At 55.8% G+C, this 19187-nt stretch overlaps 1 protein-coding gene across 18 annotated transcripts in view; it reads right to left on the minus strand.

Moving 5' to 3' along the window:
* Positions 1 to 19187, minus strand: part of SCRIB (scribble planar cell polarity protein) — a 221537-nt gene that overhangs the window by 30513 nt on the left and 171837 nt on the right. For 10 of the 18 annotated variants that reach the window (XM_073543279.1, XM_073543284.1, XM_073543282.1 and 7 more), the window contains 7 exons: positions 14626 to 15009; positions 10453 to 10527; positions 9642 to 9686; positions 4602 to 4640; positions 4350 to 4451; positions 4215 to 4262; positions 3970 to 4114 (listed from right to left, as the gene is read on the minus strand). In XM_073543279.1, coding sequence (XP_073399380.1) covers positions 3970 to 4114; positions 4215 to 4262; positions 4350 to 4451; positions 4602 to 4640; positions 9642 to 9686; positions 10453 to 10527; positions 14626 to 15009 — 838 coding nt within the window. The remainder of the gene's footprint in view (positions 1 to 3969; positions 4115 to 4214; positions 4263 to 4349; positions 4452 to 4601; positions 4641 to 9641; positions 9687 to 10452; positions 10528 to 14625; positions 15010 to 19187) is intronic. The other 8 variants (XM_073543288.1, XM_073543286.1, XM_073543290.1 and 5 more) reach the window with 4 other exon arrangements.

Raw genomic sequence — 19187 nt, forward strand, 5'->3', positions numbered from 1 at the left:
AATGATGGAGAGACGTCAGTGATGGGGTGAAGGCAATGATGGGGAGAAGGGAGTGATGGGGAGAAGGGAGTGATGGGGTGAAGGCAATGATGGAGAGACGGCAGTGATGGGGTGAAGGCAATGATGGGGAGAAGGGAGTGATGGGGTGAAGGCAATGATGGAGAGACGGCAGTGATGGGGTGAAGGCAATGATGGGGAGAAGGGAGTGATGGGGTGAAGGCAATGATGGAGAGACGGCAGTGATGGGGTGAAGGCAATGATGGAGAGACGTCAGTGATGGGGTGAAGGCAATGATGGGGAGAAGGGAGTGATGGGGTGAAGGCAATGATGGAGAGACGTCAGTGATGGGGTGAAGGCAATGATGGAGAGACGGCAGTGATGGGGTGAAGGCAATGATGGAGAGACGTCAGTGATGGGGTGAAGGCAATGATGGGGAGAAGGGAGTGATGGGGAGAAGGGAGTGATGGGGTGAAGGCAATGATGGAGAGACGTCAGTGATGGGGTGAAGGCAATGATGGGGAGAAGGGAGTGATGGGGTGAAGGCAATGATGGAGAGACGGCAGTGATGGGGTGAAGGCAATGATGGGGAGAAGGGAGTGATGGGGTGAAGGCAATGATGGAGAGACGGCAGTGATGGGGTGAAGGCAATGATGGAGAGACGTCAGTGATGGGGTGAAGGCAATGATGGGGAGAAGGGAGTGATGGGGTGAAGGCAATGATGGAGAGACGGCAGTGATGGGGAGAAGGCAATGATGGGGAGAAGGGAGTGATGGGGAGAAGGGAGTGATGGGGAGAAGGGAGTGATGGGGAGAAGGGAGTGATGGGGAGAAGGGAGTGATGGGGTGAAGGCAATGATGGAAAGATGGCAGTGATGGGGTGAAGGCAATGATGGAGAGATGGCAGTGATGGAGAGATGGCAGTGATGGGGAGAAGGGAGTGATGGGGAGAAGGCAATGATGGAGAGATGACAGTGATGGGGAGAAGGGAGTGATGGGGAGAAGGGAGTGATGGGGTGATGGAGCAGGCAAGAATGGGGTGATGGAGCACTCATTCAAAACCTATGGTGAGTTGAGTCACATTATAAATGTTATTTAATTATAAGTATGCACTGCTACACTACAACCGCGTCCATAGCCCTGCCCCCTTATGACCAAAGCCCCGTCCCTGCCACACCTCCATCCCCGCCCTGCCGGGCCATGGAAGAATGGTCTTGCTTGAAACCGGTCCCTGGTGCAAAAAAGGTTGGGGACCACTGCTTTAGAGCAACAAGGTTCAGACTTATTAAAGTTTTAAGCTTTAATAGAAAAGGTACAGTGCTTACAATAAAAAGGATATAAGAAGTGACATACAAATATGCAAAACAGTTATAAAAATAAAAGGGGGAAACTTACAGAAATATCTAAACTTTGGGTATTCTGTTCACTGAGAGAGGGAGGAATATGGAACGGATCACATCAGCTTGGCTGTCCTCAATCTGTGAACAACTTTCTTTGTGTAGACCCACAAGTTATAGACTCAGCCTGGAGATCAGATTTCTGGACCAGCCTTTCATGTTAATATTCTAATTCCTGGTTTGTGATTGGACAATGGCTACTTTACCAATGAATACATTATTGTTTTCTCTAAACACTCTTTGCGTAACCTTTCTCTCATAGTAAACAGAGTGTCAGGCTGCAATTTGGTGTCTCCCTTCAAAAGGCATTAGAGGTGTGAAATGTCCCAATTCTGTGTGTTCACAGGAAGGCACCCTGGGGTCTGAGACAGGAAACTGCCTTTTCTCAGGATAACATACAGTTAGGTCCATATATATTTGGACAGAGACAACATTTTTCTAATTTTGGTTCTAGACATTACCACAATGAATTTTAAAAAAACAATTCAGATGCAGTTGAAGTTCAAACTTTCAGCTTTCATTTGAGGGTCTCCACATTAACATTGGATGAAGGGTTTAGGAGTTTCAGCTCCTTAACATGTGCCACCCTGTTTTTAAAGGGACCAAAAGTAATTGGACAGATTAAATAATTGTAAATAAAATGTTCATTTCTAGTACTTGGTTGAAAACCCTTTGTTGGCAATGACTGCCTGAAGTCTTGAACTCATGGACATCACCAGACGCTGTGCTTCCTCCTTTTTGATGCTCTGCCAGGCATAGGACGAGAGGTTCTGATGTCACAGAGGGGCCGAGCTGCCCCCAAGAAGGACGAGAGGTTCTGATGTTACAGAGGGGCCGAACTGCTCCCAAGAAGGACGAGAGGTTCTAATGTCACAGAGGGGCCAAACTGCCCCCAAGAAGGACGAGAGGTTCTGATGTCACAGAGGGGCCAAACTGCCCCCAAGAAGGACGAGAGGTTCTGATGTCAAACAGGGGCCAAACTGCCCCTAAGAAGGACGAGAGGTTCTGATGTCACAGAGGGGCCAAACTGCCCCCAAGAAGGACGAGAGGTTCTGATGTCACAGAGGGGCCAAACTGCCCCCAAGAAGGACGAGAGGTTCTGATGTCACAGAGGGGCCAAACTGCCCCCAAGAAGGACGAGAGGTTCTGATGTCAAACAGGGGCCAAACTGCCCCTAAGAAGGACGAGAGGTTCTGATGTCACAGAGGGGCCAAACTGCCCCCAAGAAGGACGAGAGGTTCTGATGTCACACTGGGGCCAAACTGCCCCCAAGAAGGACGAGAGGTTCTGATGTCACAGAGGGGCCAAACTGCCCCCAAGAAGGACGAGAGGTTCTGATGTCACAGAGGTGCCGAGCTGCCCCCAAGAAGGACGAGAGGTTCTGATGTCACAGAGGGGCCAAACTGCCCCCAAGAAGGACGAGAGGTTCTGATGTCACAGAGGGGCCAAACTGCCCCCAAGAAGGACGAGAGGTTCTGATGTCACAGAGGGGCCAAACGGCCCCCAAGAAGGACGAGAGGTTCTGATGTCACAGAGGGGTCGAACTGCCCCCAAGAAGGACGAGAGGTTCTGATGTCACAGAGGGGCCGAGCTGCCCCCAAGAAGGACGAAAGGTTCTGATGTCACAGAGGGGCTGAGCTGCCCCCAGGTGGCACATAAGAGATCTGATAATCAGTGCGGCTGCTTCTCTATTATCGGATTTTGGTTGTTCAGCCTGCACCGCCCTTCCCTTTTCGTATACAGAGTGCACATCGTTTATCTTATTACATAGGAGGTCTGTACGGCCCCCATAGAGGATGGGAGGCCCTGGTGTCATATAGGGTGTCTGAACAGCCCCCATAGAGGATGGGAGGCCCTGGTGTCATATAGGGGGTCTGTACAGCCCCCATAGAGGATGGGAGGCCCTGGTGTCATATAGGGTGTCTGTACGGCCCCCATAGATGGGAGGCCCTGGTGTCATATAGGGTGTCTGTACAGCCCCCATAGAGGATGGGAGGCCCTGGTGTCATATAGGGTGTCTGTACAGCCCCCATAGAGGATGGGAGGCCCTGGTGTCATGTAGGGGGTCTGTACAGCCCCCATAGATGGGAGGCCCTGGTGTCATATAGGGTGTCTGTACAGCCCCCATAGAGGATGGGAGGCCCTGGTGTCATGTAGGGGCTCTGTACAGCCCCCATAGAGGATGGGAGGCCCTGGTGTCATATAGGGTGTCTGTACGGCCCCCATAGAGGATGGGAGGCCCTGGTGTCATATAGGGTGTCTGTACAGCCCCCACAAAGGATGGGAGGCCCTGGTGTCATGTAGGGGGTCTGCACAGTCCCCAAAGAGGATGAGAGGCGTGGGTGTCATGTAGGGGGTCTGTACGGCCCCCATAGAGGATGGGAGGCGCTAGTGACATATAGAGGGTCTGTACGGCCACCATAGAAGATGGGAGGCGCTGGTGTCATATAGGGGGTCTGTACAGCCCCCCATAGAAGATGGGAGGCGCTGGTGTCATGTAGAGGGTATGTACAGCCCCCATAGAGGATGGGAGGCGCTGGTGTCACATGAACGGACCTCTCAGCCCAAGCACTCACCTTCCTCTTCCTTCATTTTCCGCAGGTCGTCCTCCCCCACCAGAGACACGCGCTTCGGAGGTCGGTCGCTCGGCTGCTGCTTCACGTCCATCTCAAAGTATTTCTGTCTCTCTCGGAAGGAGCGCTGCTCAGGGCTGTCCAGACCCTGAAAATAGAAATGGGGGTCATATAACGGGCACAACATCCCAAATGTCTACAGCCCCATAGTACACCCACTCATCCAACACTGAGGTGGGCACACTTACCTCCGGAGTCAAACAAGGACGGTCGGGGGTCCGGGGACTTGAGGGGTCCTGGAGAAGAGAGAACGTTCAGTCGCACAATCTGGCGAGGTCACGTGACCAGATGTAACCGCGCGGAGCCGCTGGCGAGATGCCTACCTGCTGCTCGGCGCCGGGGTGCGCGGAGGGGATGGCCGCCAATGTCTTGTATACGTGCCTGGCGCTGGCATGGAGGCCATCGCTGGGGGAGGATGGAGTAGTCTGGGGAGAAGAAGCCACAAAGTAACGAAGCGTAAGTGTAAGTAAAATGTGAACCATCTCCCAAATGTAAGGTACTGCCGGACCAGGCACCGCAAGTCAGCAGACAGCAGGAAAGCTGCATACACTGTGCTGTCATGTCACCTCACTTACCGGCCGGCTGTCACTTTGGCTCAGAAAGTTAATTGACGCCTGAAATAGAACAGAGAACGGTTAGTAATAGTTCCGCAGCGCCCCCCAGTGCACAGAGACCGACACTACTACTATCCCCATCATCCAGAGGAGCCACACGTTACAGAGGAAGACACCAGCCAGCACCAATCCCAGAGGAGCAGCCAGCACGCCACAGACATGTATGAGCGAGACCACCATACAAGTGCAGCAGGAAAACCGGACTAGTGGTTTCACCTGATCAGTAACCATGCACCGCTACATACATGTCACTACCACCCCGCACCCCATCAGAGTTAAGAGCCCAGCTGTCGCCTGCAAGTGTGCCCACCTACTCCCCAGGCTGAGCTGTCACCTGCCTGTGTGCCCACCTACCTCCCCGGCTGAGCTGTCACCTGCCTGTGTGCCCGCCTACCCTCCCCGGCTGAGCTGTCACCTGCCTGTGTGCCCACCTACCTCCCCGGCTGAGCTGTCACCTGCCTGTGTGCCCGCCTACCCTCCCCGGCTGAGCTGTCACCTGCCTGTGTGCCCGCCTACCCTCCCCGGCTGAGCTGTCACCTGCCTGTGTGCCCACCTACCTCCCCGGCTGAGCTGTCACCTGCCTGTGTGCCCGCCTACCCTCCCCGGCTGAGCTGTCGCCTGCAAGTGTGCCCGCCTACCCTCCCCGGCTGAGCTGTCACCTGCCTGTGTGCCCACCTACCTCCGCGGCTGAGCTGTCACCTGCCTGTGTGCCCGCCTACCCTCCCCGGCTGAGCTGTCGCCTTCCTGTGTGCCCACCTACCTCCGCGGCTGAGCTGTCGCCTGCCTGTGTGCCCGCCTACCCTCCCCGGCTGAGCTGTCGCCTTCCTGTGTGCCCACCTACCTCCCCGGCTGAGCTGTCACCTGCCTGTGTGCCCGCCTACCCTCCCCGGCTGAGCTGTCACCTGCCTGTGTGCCCACCTACCTCCCCGGCTGAGCTGTCACCTGCCTGTGTGCCCGCCTACCCTCCCCGGCTGAGCTGTCACCTGCCTGTGTGCCCGCCTACCCTCCCCGGCTGAGCTGTCGCCTGCAAGTGTGCCCACCTACTCCCCAGGCTGAGCTGTCACCTGCCTGTGTGCCCACCTACCTCCCCGGCTGAGCTGTCACCTGCCTGTGTGCCCGCCTACCCTCCCCGGCTGAGCTGTCGCCTTCCTGTGTGCCCACCTACCTGCCCGGCTGAGCTGTCGCCTGCCTGTGTGCCTACCTAGCCCCCAGGCCGAGCTGTCACCTCCCTGTGTGCCCAACTACCCTCCCCGGATTGAGCTGTGGCCTGCCTGTGTACCCGCCTACCCTCCCTGGATGAGCTGTGGCCTGCCTGTGTACCCGCCTACCCTCCCTAGATGAGCTGTGGCCTGCCTGTGTACCCGCCTACCCTCCCTGGATGAGTTGTGGCCTGCCTGTATACTCGCCTACCCTCTCTGGATGAGCTGTGGCCTGCCTGTGTACTCGCCTACCCTCCCTGGATGAGCTGTGGCCTGCCTGTGTACCCGCCTACCCTCCCTAGATGAGCTGTGGCCTGCCTGTGTACCCGCCTACCCTCCCTGGATGAGTTGTGGCCTGCCTGTATACTCGCCTACCCTCCCTGGATGAGCTGTGGCCTGCCTGTGTACTCGCCTACCCTCCCTGGATGAGCTGTGGCCTGCCTGTGTACCCGCCTACCCTCCCTGGATGAGTTGTGGCCTGCCTGTATACTCGCCTACCCTCCCTGGATGAGCTGTGGCCTGCCTGTGTACTCGCCTACCCTCCCTGGATGAGCTGTGGCCTGCCTGTGTACCCGCCTACCCTCCCTGGATGAGTTGTGGCCTGCCTGTATACTCGCCTACCCTCTCTGGATGAGCTGTGGCCTGCCTGTGTACTCGCCTACCCTCCCTGGATGAGCTGTGGCCTGCCTGTGTACCCGCCTACCCTCCCTAGATGAGCTGTGGCCTGCCTGTGTACCCGCCTACCCTCCCTGGATGAGTTGTGGCCTGCCTGTATACTCGCCTACCCTCCCTGGATGAGCTGTGGCCTGCCTGTGTACTCGCCTACCCTCCCTGGATGAGCTGTGGCCTGCCTGTGTACCCGCCTACCCTCCCTGGATGAGTTGTGGCCTGCCTGTATACTCGCCTACCCTCCCTGGATGAGCTGTGGCCTGCCTGTGTACTCGCCTACCCTCCCTGGATGAGCTGTGGCCTGCCTGTGTACCCGCCTACCCTCCCTGGATGAGTTGTGGCCTGCCTGTATACTCGCCTACCCTCTCTGGATGAGCTGTGGCCTGCCTGTGTACCCGCCTACCCTCCCTGGATGAGTTGTGGCCTGCCTGTGTACTCGCCTACCCTCCCTGGATGAGCTGTGGCCTGCCTGTGTACCCGCCTACCCTCCCTGGATGAGTTGTGGCCTGCCTGTATACTCGCCTACCCTCCCTGGATGAGCTGTGGCCTGCCTGTGTACTCGCCTACCCTCCCTGGATGAGCTGTGGCCTGCCTGTGTACCCGCCTACCCTCCCTGGATGAGTTGTGGCCTGCCTGTACACTCGCCTACCCTCCCTGGATGAGCTGTGGCCTGCCTGTGTACCCGCCTACCCTCCCTGGATGAGCTGTGGCCTGCCTGCATACTCGCCTACCCTCCCTGGATGAGCTGTGGCCTGCCTGTGTACCCGCCTACCCTCCCTGGATGAGCTGTGGCCTGCCTCTGTGCCCACCTACCCCTGGCTGAGCTTTCACCTGCCTGTGTGCCCACCTACCTCCCCGGCTGAGCTGTCGCCTTCCTGAGTGCTCACCTCCTCCCCGGCTGAGCTGTCACCTGCCTGTGCGCCTACCAACCCCCCAGGTTGAGCTGTCCCCTCCCTGTGTGTCCACCTACTTCCCCCAGCTAAGCTGTTGCCTGCCTGCACGCTGACCTCCCTGCTCTGTCGCTTGCCTGCGCGCTGACCTCCCTGCTCTGTCGCTTGCCTGCGCGCTGACCTCCCTGCTCTGTCGCCTGCCTGCTCGCTGACCTCCCTGCTGTCGCCTGCCTGCGCGCTGACCTCCCTGCTCTGTCGCCTGCCTGCGCGCTGACCTCCCTGCTCTGTCGCCTGCCTGCGCGCTGACCTCCCTGCTGTCGCCTGCCTGCGTGCTGACCTCCCTGCTGTCGCCTGTCTGCATGCTGACCTCCCTGCTCTGTCGCCTGCCTGCGTGCTGACCTCTGACTTTCTATCGCCGCTTATCTTGGGGTCAGTTATTCTGAGTGGACGTCTCCTTGCCCCTCGGCCCAGCAGCTCTCACCCTACATACAGTCAAAGCCAAAAGTGTTCACACCCTTGAAATGGTTCCAGAAAATGTAGTATTTCTCCCACGCAATCATTACAACTCCCCATTTTTTGTTATACACAGGTTTATTTCCTTTGTATTGGAATACCACAAAAAAAAAAAAAAAAAATGAAAAAAGGCAAAATGGATATAATCTCACACAAAACCCCAAATATGGACACAATTGTTGGCATCTTTCCAAAATTGTGGGTAAGCATCTTTGTTTCCGGCATGTGATGCTCGTTCACACTCACCTGTGGCAAGTAACAGGTGTGGGCAATATGAAAATCACACCTGAAACCAGATAAAAGGGGAGAAGTTGCCTCGATCTTAGCATTGTGTGTGTGTGTGCGAAACACTAAGCACGGAGAACAGAAAGAGGAGAGAACTGTCTGAGGACTTGAGAACCTCAATATCAACAGTCTCAAAGTTACAAGTTCATCTACAGAGATCTTGATGTTCCTATGTCCACAGTGCACAACATAATCAAGAAGTTTACAACATATGGCACTATGGCTAATCTCCGAGGGTAGAGAAAAATTGATGAAAGGTTGTAACGCAGGATAGTCTGGATGGTGGATAAGCCCCTATCAAGATCCACAGAAATCCATGATGTCCTGCAGACTCCGTGGGCATCAGTGTCAGCGCAAACTATCTGTCCACGTGTGAATGAAATAACACACTATGGCAGGAGACCCCGAAGGTCCCCACTGCTGACACAGACATAAAAAAGCTAGACTGCAGTGTGCCAAAATGTATTTGAGTAACCAAAATCCTTCTGGGAAAGCATCTTGTGGACAGATGAGACCAAGATAGAGCTTTTTGGTAAAGCACATCATTCTACTGTGTACCGAAAACAGAATGAGGCCACAAAGAAAACAACACAGCACCTGCAGTCAGACATGGTGGAGGGTCACAGATGTTTTGGCGTTGTTTTGCTGCCTCTGGTACTGAGTGCTTTGACAATGCATAAGGCATCATGAAATCTGATGATTACCAAAGGATTTTGGGTGACAATGTAGTGCCAGGTGTCAGAAAGCTAGTTGTGCGTTATGACCTAGGGGTCATGGGTCTTCCAGCAGGGCAATGACCAAAAATATACTTCAAGAAGCCCCCAGGAATGGATGGAAACAAATTGACGGAGAGTTCTGAAGTGGCAGCAATGAGTCCGGATCCTAATCCCATTGATCCCCTGTGGAGAGATCTTACAATCGCTGTTGGGAGAAGGCGCCTTCACATATGAGAGACCGGGAGCAGATTGTAAGAAGAGTCCAAGCTCCCGGCTGAGAGGAGGAAGAAGCTTGTGGATGGTTATAGGGAGCGACTGACTGCAGTTATTCCAAAGGAGGCGTGACCAAATATTAAGGAGGGGCCAACAATTGTGTCCGGCTTATTTTGGGGTTGTGTGTGACGTTATGTCCAATTTGCCTTATAGTCTTTTTTTTTGTGTTGTTGCAATAAACACAAAAGACAAAAACCTGAATATAACAAAACATGGGGAAATGCAATAATGTCTGGGAGAAATACGGCATTTTCTGGAGCAATCTCAAGGGTGCCAACACTTTTGGCCAAGACCATGTGCAGATAGTGGGTACTGGGGGCAGCTCCGCTCAGCGATGGACCATGCAGGAGACGGCAGAGCAGCCCCTCCCCCGTTATACCAGTATTAGTGTTACGGCAGCCAGCGTCAGGCAGAGGCCGCTGGAAGCAGAAAGCAGAGGCAGATGGCGGCACTTACAAATCGAGTCTCCCTGCCCGTGAAGTGACAGGAGCGACCTGGGGCCTGAAAACAACAGAGTGTAAAACTATATAGGAGGCCTCAAGAGCAGAAATACTGGAAAGGATTCTTTACAGTAACAGCAGAGCCGCTGTAAAACCCCAGGGAGAATCATCGAAAGGTGCGCCACGGCCGAAACGACACTCAAGAATGGGGCCGGTGGACACTTCTACCTTAATAATGATTCTGTCAGGTGGGCTTAGCCACGTCCCATCCCAGCGCAGCTCTGCCTATTTTCTTAAGCTCAGAGCAGGCCAGAATTCAGATGTAAACTTTTTGAATCAGGATTATATCTCATCAGAAATTGGACAGGATTCTTTACAGTACCAGCAGGCCAGCTGTAAAACCCTGCACAGCATAGCATTGAAATACGAATAATCAAGATAAGCATTTATGAAATGACAAAGGGAAAACTAATCATTATTATAGGAAAGGATTATTTACAGTCACAGTGAATAAGCTGAATCACTCAAATGAAAGAGCTGGTAAAATAAAAACCAACGTCAATAACACGATCAGAGCATCCAATTAATATCCGTAACAGGTGGCCTAAACACACTGGGGGATGGGTTCAGCAGTGCATAAAGGAAAGGGTTATTTACAGTAACAGCATGAACTCTGTTACATTTCCCAACTGCTCTTACTGGAAATGAAGTCAATTAGAGTGTTTGTCAGGCAAAAAAAACCAGAAGAGGGTTCTCTATAGTAACAGCAGCTAAGTCTGACACAACTGGTGGGCTATTTATTGCTGCCCTGACGGCTACCGCCTTACCTGCTGTGCAACTGACGGGGAAGGAGAAGATGGGCAGTCTCTTTTGATTCCAGTTGTGAAGTCTGCAGATGGTGTCTGCAAAGAATGAAGAGGAGAATGAGGAAACTGCAGCGTCAGATTACAGCATCCATCGCAGAGATCGCTGCTCTGCCGTCTCCAGCTGTACAGAACAGGGCATGCAGCACAAAAAAGCCGCTGTGACACTGCCCCTGAAGGCCGGAGGAGGAAATGCAGCACAAAACAGTCATGGTGACACTGGCCCCACAGGTTGGTGAAGAAATGCAGCACAAAACAGCCGCTGTGACACTGCCTCCGCAGGCTGGAGGAGGAAATTCAGCACAAAACAGCTGCTGTGACACTGCCTCCGCAGGCTGGAGGAGGAAATTCAGCACAAAACAGCTGATGTGACACTGCCTCCGCAGGCTGGAGGAGGAAATTCAGCACCAAACAGCTGTGTGACACTGCCCCTGAAGGCCGGAGGAGGAAATGCAGCACAAAACAGTCACGGTGACACTGACCCCGCAGGCCGGAGGAGGAAAGCAGCCAGAGACGCAGTACAAGAATCTCATTGCTGGAAGGATGGACACAACACAAATATTTACTGCACCATCAGAACTACAACTCCCAGCATTCCAGGGCAGAGAACAGAGATTCTGCATCAGTCTACAGATAGGGACACAATGATGGTGGGAATCTACTGGACGGAGCAGTCCTGGTCCCGGATGCAGAATGATGGAAGATTGTGAGATCCTGGGAGTGACACTCTCTCAGTCACAATGTATGACTCCCATCATCCGTATGCTGAGGAGCTGACAAGCTAATCTAACGAAAAGGATATCTCCCATTATCCTAGGATCTCGCCCACAGAGCAGTTTGAGGACTCCTGAGGATTGGGATGATGCGATTCTCCCATGGATGATGAGGGTGATGTTCCATGACCTGATGTCAGGGCCTTGGTACAGAGTAGTGACGGGAAGGACAGCTGCGCCCCCCACCTGCTGACAGGCGTCAGTCGGATTACGGCGGGAGATGGGAGAAGTAACTAAGAATCCCTGGAATGAAAAGAGATGAGCGTCGCACTCTCCCAAGGTGGCCCTGGGGTCTGGGCGTCACACGTCTCTCAAGGGTCTCCCCGCTCACATCGGGGTCTGGGCGTCACATGTCTCTCAAGGGTCTCCCCGCTCACATCGGGGTCTGGGCGTCACACGTCTCTCAAGGGTCTCCCCGCTCACATCGGGGTCTGGGCGTCACACGTCTCTCAAGGGTCTCCCTGCTCATATCGGGGTTCGGGCATAACACGTCTCTCAGGGGTCTCCCTGCTCATATCGGGGTTCGGGCATAACACGTCTCAGGGGTCTCCCTGCTCATATCGGGGTTCGGGCATAACACGTCTCTCAGGGGTCTCCCTGCTCATATCGTGGGTTCGGGCATAACACGTCTCTCAGGGGTCTCCCTGCTCATATCGTGGGTTCGGGCATAACACGTCTCTCAGGGGTCTCCCTGCTCATATCGGGGTTCGGGCATAACACGTCTCTCAGGGGTCTCCCTGCTCATATCGGGGTTCGGGCATAACACGTCTCTCAGGGGTCTCCCTGCTCATATCGTGGGTTCGGGCATAACACGTCTCTCAGGGGTCTCCCTGCTCATATCGGGGTTCGGGCATAACACGTCTCAGGGGTCTCCCTGCTCATATCGGGGTTCGGGCATAACACGTCTCTCAGGGGTCTCCCTGCTCATATCGTGGGTTCGGGCATAAAACGTCTCTCAGGGGTCTCCCTGCTCATATCGTGGGTTCGGGCATAACACGTCTCTCAGGGGTCTCCCTGCTCATATCGGGGTTCGGGCATAACACGTCTCTCAGGGGTCTCCCTGCTCATATCGGGGTTCGGGCATAACACGTCTCTCAGGGGTCTCCCTGCTCATATCGTGGGTTCGGGCATAACACGTCTCTCAGGGGTCTCCCTGCTCATATCGGGGTCCGGGCGTAACACGTCTCTCAGGGGTCTCCCTGCTCACATCGGGGTTCGGGCATAACACGTCTCTCAGGGGTCTCCCTGCTCATATCGTGGTCCTGGCGTAACACGTCTCTCAGGGGTCTTCCTGCTCATATCGGGGTCTGGGCGTAACACGTCTCTCCGTGGTCTCCCTGCTCATATCGGGGTCTGGGCGTAACACGTCTCTCCGTGGTCTCCCTGCTCATATCGTCGTCCTGGCGTAACACGTCTCTCGGGTCTTCCTGCTCATATCGGAGTCCAGGCGTAACACGTCTCTCAGGGGTCTCCCTGCTCATATCGGGGTCTGGGCATAACACATCTCTCAGGAGTCTCCCTGCTCAGATCGTGGTCCTGGCGTAACACGTCTCTCAGGGGTCTCCCTGCTCATATCGGGGTCTGGGCATAACACATCTCTCAGGAGTCTCCCTGCTCATATCGTCGTCCTGGCGTAACACGTCTCTCGGGTCTCCCTGCTCATATCGGAGTCCAGGCGTAACACGTCTCTCAGGAGTCTCCCTGCTCATATCGGGGTCTGGGCATAACACATCTCTCAGGAGTCTCCCTGCTCAGATCGTGGTCCTGGCGTAACACGTCTCTAAGGGGTCTTCCTGCTCATATCGGGGTCTGGGCGTAACACGTTTCTCAGGGGTCTTCCTGCTCATATCGGGGTTTGGGCGTAACACGTCTCTCCGTGGTCTCCCCGCTCACATCGTGGTCCGGGGCGTAACACGTCTCTCATGGGTCTCCCTACTCATATCGGGGTCTGGGCGTAACACGTCTCTCAGTGGTCTCCCCACTCACATTGGGGTCTGGGCGTAACACGTCTCTCAGGGGTCTCCCTGCTCATATTGGGGTCTGGGCATAACACGTCTCAGGGGTCTCCCCGCTCACATCGGGTTCCGGGGCGTAACACGTCTCTAAGGGGTCTCCCTGCTCACATCGGGGTCCGGGTGTAACACGTCTCATACTGGTCTCCCCGCTCAAATCGGGGTCCGGGCGTAACACAACCTCTCAGGGGTCTCCCTGCTAACATCAGGGTCCGGGCGTTACACGTCTCAGCGGTCTCCCCACTCACATCGGGGTCTGAGCATGACATCTCTCAGGGGTCTCCCTACTCATATCGGGGTCTGGGCGTAACACGTCTCTCAGGGTCTCCCCGCTCACATCGGGGTCCGGGGCGTAACAAGTCTCTCAGGGGTCTCCCTGCTCACATCGGGGTCCGGGTGTAACACGTCTCATACTGGTCTCCCCGCTCAAATCGGGGTCCGGGCGTAACACAACCTCTCAGGGGTCTCCCTGCTAACATCAGGGTCCGGGCGTTACACGTCTCAGCGGTCTCCCCACTCACATCGGGGTCTGAGCATGACATCTCTCAGGGGTCTCCCTACTCATATCGGGGTCTGGGCGTAACACGTCTCTCAGGGTCTCCCCGCTCACATCGGGGTCCGGGGCGTAACACGTCTCTCAGGGGTCTCCCTGCTCACATCGGGGTCCGGGTGTAACACGTCTCATACTGGTCTCCCCGCTCAAATCGGGGTCCGGGCGTAACACAACCTCTCAGGGGTCTCCCTGCTAACATCAGGGTCCGGGCGTTACACGTCTCAGCGGTCTCCCCACTCACATCGGGGTCCGAGCATGACATCTCTCAGGGGTCTCCCCGCTCACATCGGGGTCCGGGTGCCGACTCACTCAGATCACTAGATGGGTGCAGCTGCCACTGACTCGAATGGCGCAGGGCTTGGAAGAAAGGTGCTGCCTTTTCCACTGGTGATGTACAGACCCCACAGGTGCACGGTGAGGGGCTTCATCTGTAGGGACCTGTGATGTCTGGTAACTGGGGGCATAAATACATGGACAGCACCAGGCCGACGTCACTGCTGCCACACTGCCGCTACATGCCAATTCTACCCCCGGCCAGAGACGGCCTCCGTGCAGCCCCCTCCGGACTGACTACACTGGGCACACATGACGGACGGGTGTGGTGATTGGTACAGCCAGAAGCATGTGGGGCACAGACGTGACAATGTAGACAGCAGCGCCCACTATGGCGAGCCGGGCACAGACTGGCACCTCATGCTGCACACAGAGTGGGCACTGTGCCGGCCACCCAGAGACAGCGCAAGCTCACACGTGGGAACAGCACACAGGGGCAGAACACCACACACACACTGCCTCTTGCCTTCTTGGAGTACACAGTGGTCTTCAGGACCCCCGAGGTGCCATATCCCGTGGGAGGACCACCCAGAGAGAGGCCCCTGGAGCCCGGCGGCTTCTTGTTCGCCAACACAAAGGGGTTTTCACTGAATAGGATGGACTGGCAGTCCACCAGCGCCTCCTCCGCATCCACCTGACATGAGGGGGGCGCTGCTGAGTGGGAGGGCAGGACAGGAGGTGGCGGGTCAACTGAAGGGGCTGGAAGCCAGGCCGGGCCATTGGCCACAACAGTGGGGACAGGGTGGACGAAGGTGGGAGGGCAGGAGGAGGCAGCGAGAGGGCAGGAGGAGGCGGCGGGAGGGCAGGAGGAGGCGGCGGGAGGGCAGGAGACATCCATTCCCAGGGGAAGCTGCAAGATCAACAGAGGAAAGGGTAAAAAAGGAGAAAACCTGCAAGGGGAGGGGGCATCAAGACAAGAAGAGGAGGGGGAGGGGGCATCAAGACAAGAAGAGGAGGGGGAGGGGGCATCAAGACAAGAAGAGGAGGGGGAAGGGGCATCAAGACAAGAAGAGGAGGGGGAAGGGGCATCAAGACAAGAGGGGGAGAGGGCATCAAGACAAGAAGAGGAGGGGGAAGGGGCATCAAGACAAGAGGGGGAGGGGGAAGGGGCATCAAGACAAGAGGGGGGAGAGGGCATCAAGACAAGAGGGGGGAGAGGGCATCAAGACAAGAAGAGGGGGAGGGGACATCAAGACAAGAAGAGGGGGAGGGGACATCAAGACAAGATGGGGGGACATCAAGACAAGAAGAGGGGGGAGGAGGCATCAAGACAAGATGGGGGACATCAAGACAAGATGGGGGACATCAAGACAAGATGGGGGGACATCAAGACAAGATGGGGGGACATCAAGACAAGATGGGGGGACATCAAGACAAGAAGAGGGGGGAGGGAGGGGGCATCAAGACAAGAAGAGGAGGGGGCATCAAGACACGAGGAGGAGGAGGCATCAAGACAAGAGGAGGAGGAGGCATCAAGACAAGAAGAGGAGGGGGCATCAAGACAAGAAGAGGGGGGAGGGGACATCAAGACAAGAAGAGGGGGGAGGGGGCATCAAGACAAGAAGAAGAGGGGGAAGGGGCATCAAGACAAGAAGAGGAGGGGGAGGGGGCATCAAGACAAGAAGAGGAGGGGGAGGGGGGATCAAGACAAGAAGAGGGGGGAGGGGGGATCAAGACAAGAAGAGGAGGGGGGGATCAAGACAAGAAGAGGGGGAAGGGGCATCAAGACAAGAAGAGGAGGGGGAAGGGGCATCAAGACAAGAAGAGGAGGAGAGGTCATCAAGACAAGAAGAGGAGGAGGGGGCATCAAGACAAGAAGAGGAGGAGAGGGGGCATCAAAAGAAGGAGGAGGGGGCATCAAGACAAGAAGAGGAGGAAGGGGGCATCAAGACAAGAAGAGGAGGGAGGGGGCATCAAGACAAGAAGAGGAGGGAGGGGGCATCAAGACAAGAAGAGGAGGGAGGGGGCATCAAGACAAGAAGAGGGGGGAGGCGGCATCAAGACAAGAAGAGGGGGGAAGGGGCATCAAGACAAGAGGAGGGGGGAGGGGGCAACAAGACAAGAAGAGGGGGGAGGGGGCATCAAGACAAGGGGAGGGGGCATCAAGACAAGAAGAGGGGGGAGGGGGCATCAAGACAAGAAGAGGGGGGAGGGGGCATCAAGACAAGAAGAGGAGGAGAGATCATCAAGACAAGAAGAGGAGGAGGGGGCATCAAAAGAAGGAGGAGGGGGCATCAAGACAAGAAGAGGGGGGAGGGAGCGTCAAGACAAGAAGAGGAGGGGGAGGGGCATCAAGACAAGAAGAGGAGGGAGGGGGCATCAAGACAAGAAGAGGAGGGAGGGGGCATCAAGACAAGAAGAGGAGGGAGGGGGCATCAAGACAAGAAGAGGAGGGGGCATCAAGACAAGAAGAGGAGGAGAGGGGGCATCAAAAGAAGAATAGGAGAAGTGGGCATCAAGACAAGAAGAGTGGGGAGGGGACATCAAGAAAAGAAGAGGGGGGAGGGGACATCAAGAAAAGAAGAGGGGGGAGGGGACATCAAGACAAGAAGAAGAGGGGGAAGGGGCATCAAGACAAGAAGAGGGGGGAGGGGGCATCAAGACAAGAAGAAGAGGGGGAAGGGGCATCAAGACAAGAAGAGGAGGGGGAAGGGGCATCAAGACAAGAAGAGGAGGGGGAAGGGGCATCAAGACAAGAAGAGGAGGGGGAGGGGGCATCAAGACAAGAAGAGGAGGGGGGATCAAGACAAGAAGAGGGGGGAGGGGGCATCAAGACAAGAAGAGGAGGGGGGCATCAAGACAAGAAGAGGGGGGAGGGGACATCAAGACAAGAAGAGGGGGGAGGGGGCATCAAGACAAGAAGAAGAGGGGGAAGGGGCATCAAGACAAGAAGAGGAGGGGGAGGGGGCATCAAGACAAGAAGAGGAGGGGGAGGGGGGCATCAAGACAAGAAGAGGAGGGGGAGGGGGGCATCAAGACAAGAAGAGTGGGGAGGGGGGATCAAGACAAGAAGAGTGGGGAGGGGACATCAAGACAAGAAGAGTGGGGAGGGGACATCAAGAAAAGAAGAGGGGGGAGGGGACATCAAGAAAAGAAGAGGGGGGAGGGGACATCAAGACAAGAAGAAGAGGGGGAAGGGGCATCAAGACAAGAAGAGGAGGGGGGCATCAAGACAAGAAGAGGGGGAGGGGACATCAAGACAAGAAGAGGGGGGAGGGGGCATCAAGACAAGAAGAGGGGGAAGGGGCATCAAGACAAGAAGAGGAGGGGGAGGGGGCATCAGGACAAGAAGAGGGGGGAGGGGGGATCAAGACAAGAAGAGGGGGGAGGGGGGATCAAGACAAGAAGAGGAGGGGGGGATCAAGACAAGAAGAGGGGGAAGGGGCATCAAGACAAGAAGAGGAGGGGGAAGGGGCATCAAGACAAGAAGAGGAGGAGAGGTCATCAAGACAAGAAGAGGAGGAGGGGGCATCAAGACAAGAAGAGGAGGAGAGGGGGCATCAAAAGAAGGAGGAGGGGGCATCAAGACAAGAAGAGGAGGAAGGGGGCATCAAGACAAGAAGAGGAGGGAGGGGGCATCAAGACAAGAAGAGGAGGGAGGGGGCATCAAGACATGAAGAGGAGGGAGGGGGCATCAAGACAAGAAGAGGGGGGAGGCGGCATCAAGACAAGAAGAGGGGGGAAGGGGCATCAAGACAAGAGGAGGGGGGAGGGGGCAACAAGACAAGAAGAGGGGGGAGGGGGCATCAAGACAAGAAGGGGAGGGGGCATCAAGACAAGAAGAGGGGGGAGGGGGCATCAAGACAAGAAGAGGGGGGAGGGGGCATCAAGACAAGAAGAGGGGGGAGGGGGCATCAAGACAAGAAGAGGAGGAGAGATCATCAAGACAAGAAGAGGAGGAGGGGGCATCAAAAGAAGGAGGAGGGGGCATCAAGACAAGAAGAGGGGGGAGGGAGCGTCAAGACAAGAAGAGGAGGGGGAGGGGCATCAAGACAAGAAGAGGAGGGAGGGGGCATCAAGACAAGAAGAGGGGGGAGGGGACATCAAGACAAGAAGGGGAGGGAGGGGGCATCAAGACATGAGGAGGGGGAGGGGGCGTCAAGACAAGAAGAGGAGGGGGAGGGGCATCAAGACAAGAAGAGGAGGGAGGGGGCATCAAGACAAGAAGAGGAGGGAGGGGGCATCAAGACAAGAAGAGGGGGGAGGGGACATCAAGACAAGAAGGGGAGGGAGGGGGCATCAAGACAAGAGGAGGGGGCATCAAGACAAGAAGAGGAGGAGGGGGCATCAAGACAAGAAGAGGAGGAGGGGGCATCAAGAAAAGAGGAGGAGGGAGGGGCATCAAGACAAGAAAAGGGGGGTGGGGACATCAAGACAAGAGGAGGAGGAGGGGGCATCAAGACAAGAAGAGGAGGAGGGGGCATCAAGACAAGAAGAGGAGGTGGCATCAAGACAAGAAGAGGGGGAAGGGGCATCAAGACAAGAAGAGGAGGGGGAGGGGGCATCAAGACAAGAAGAGGAGGGGGAGGGGGCATCAAGACAAGAAGAGGAGGGGGAGGGGGCATCAAGACAAGAAGAGGAGGGGGAGGGGGCATCAAGACAAGAAGAGGGGGGAGGGGGATCAAGACAAGAAGAGTGGGGAGGGGACATCAAGAAAAGAAGAGGGGGGAGGGGACATCAAGAAAAGAAGAGGGGGGAGGGGACATCAAGACAAGAAGAAGAGGGGGGAGGGGACATCAAGACAAGAAGAAGAGGGGGAAGGGGCATCAAGACAAGAAGAGGGGGGAGGGGACATCAAGACAAGAAGAGGGGGAGGGCGCATCAAGACAAGAAGAGGGGGGAGGGGGCATCAAGACAAGAAGAAGAGTGGGAAGGGGCATCAAGACAAGAAGAGGAGGGGGAGGGGGCATCAAGACAAGAAGAGGGGGGAGGGGGCATCAAGACAAGAAGAGGGGGGAGGGGGGATCAAGACAAGAAGAGGGGGGAGGGGGGATCAAGACAAGAAGAGGAGGGGGGATCAAGACAAGA

This window comes from Dendrobates tinctorius, unplaced genomic scaffold (assembly GCF_039654945.1).
Source record: "Dendrobates tinctorius isolate UK_male_01 unplaced genomic scaffold, ASM3965494v1 ptg000130l, whole genome shotgun sequence".
Lineage (NCBI taxonomy): Eukaryota > Metazoa > Chordata > Amphibia > Anura > Dendrobatidae > Dendrobates > Dendrobates tinctorius.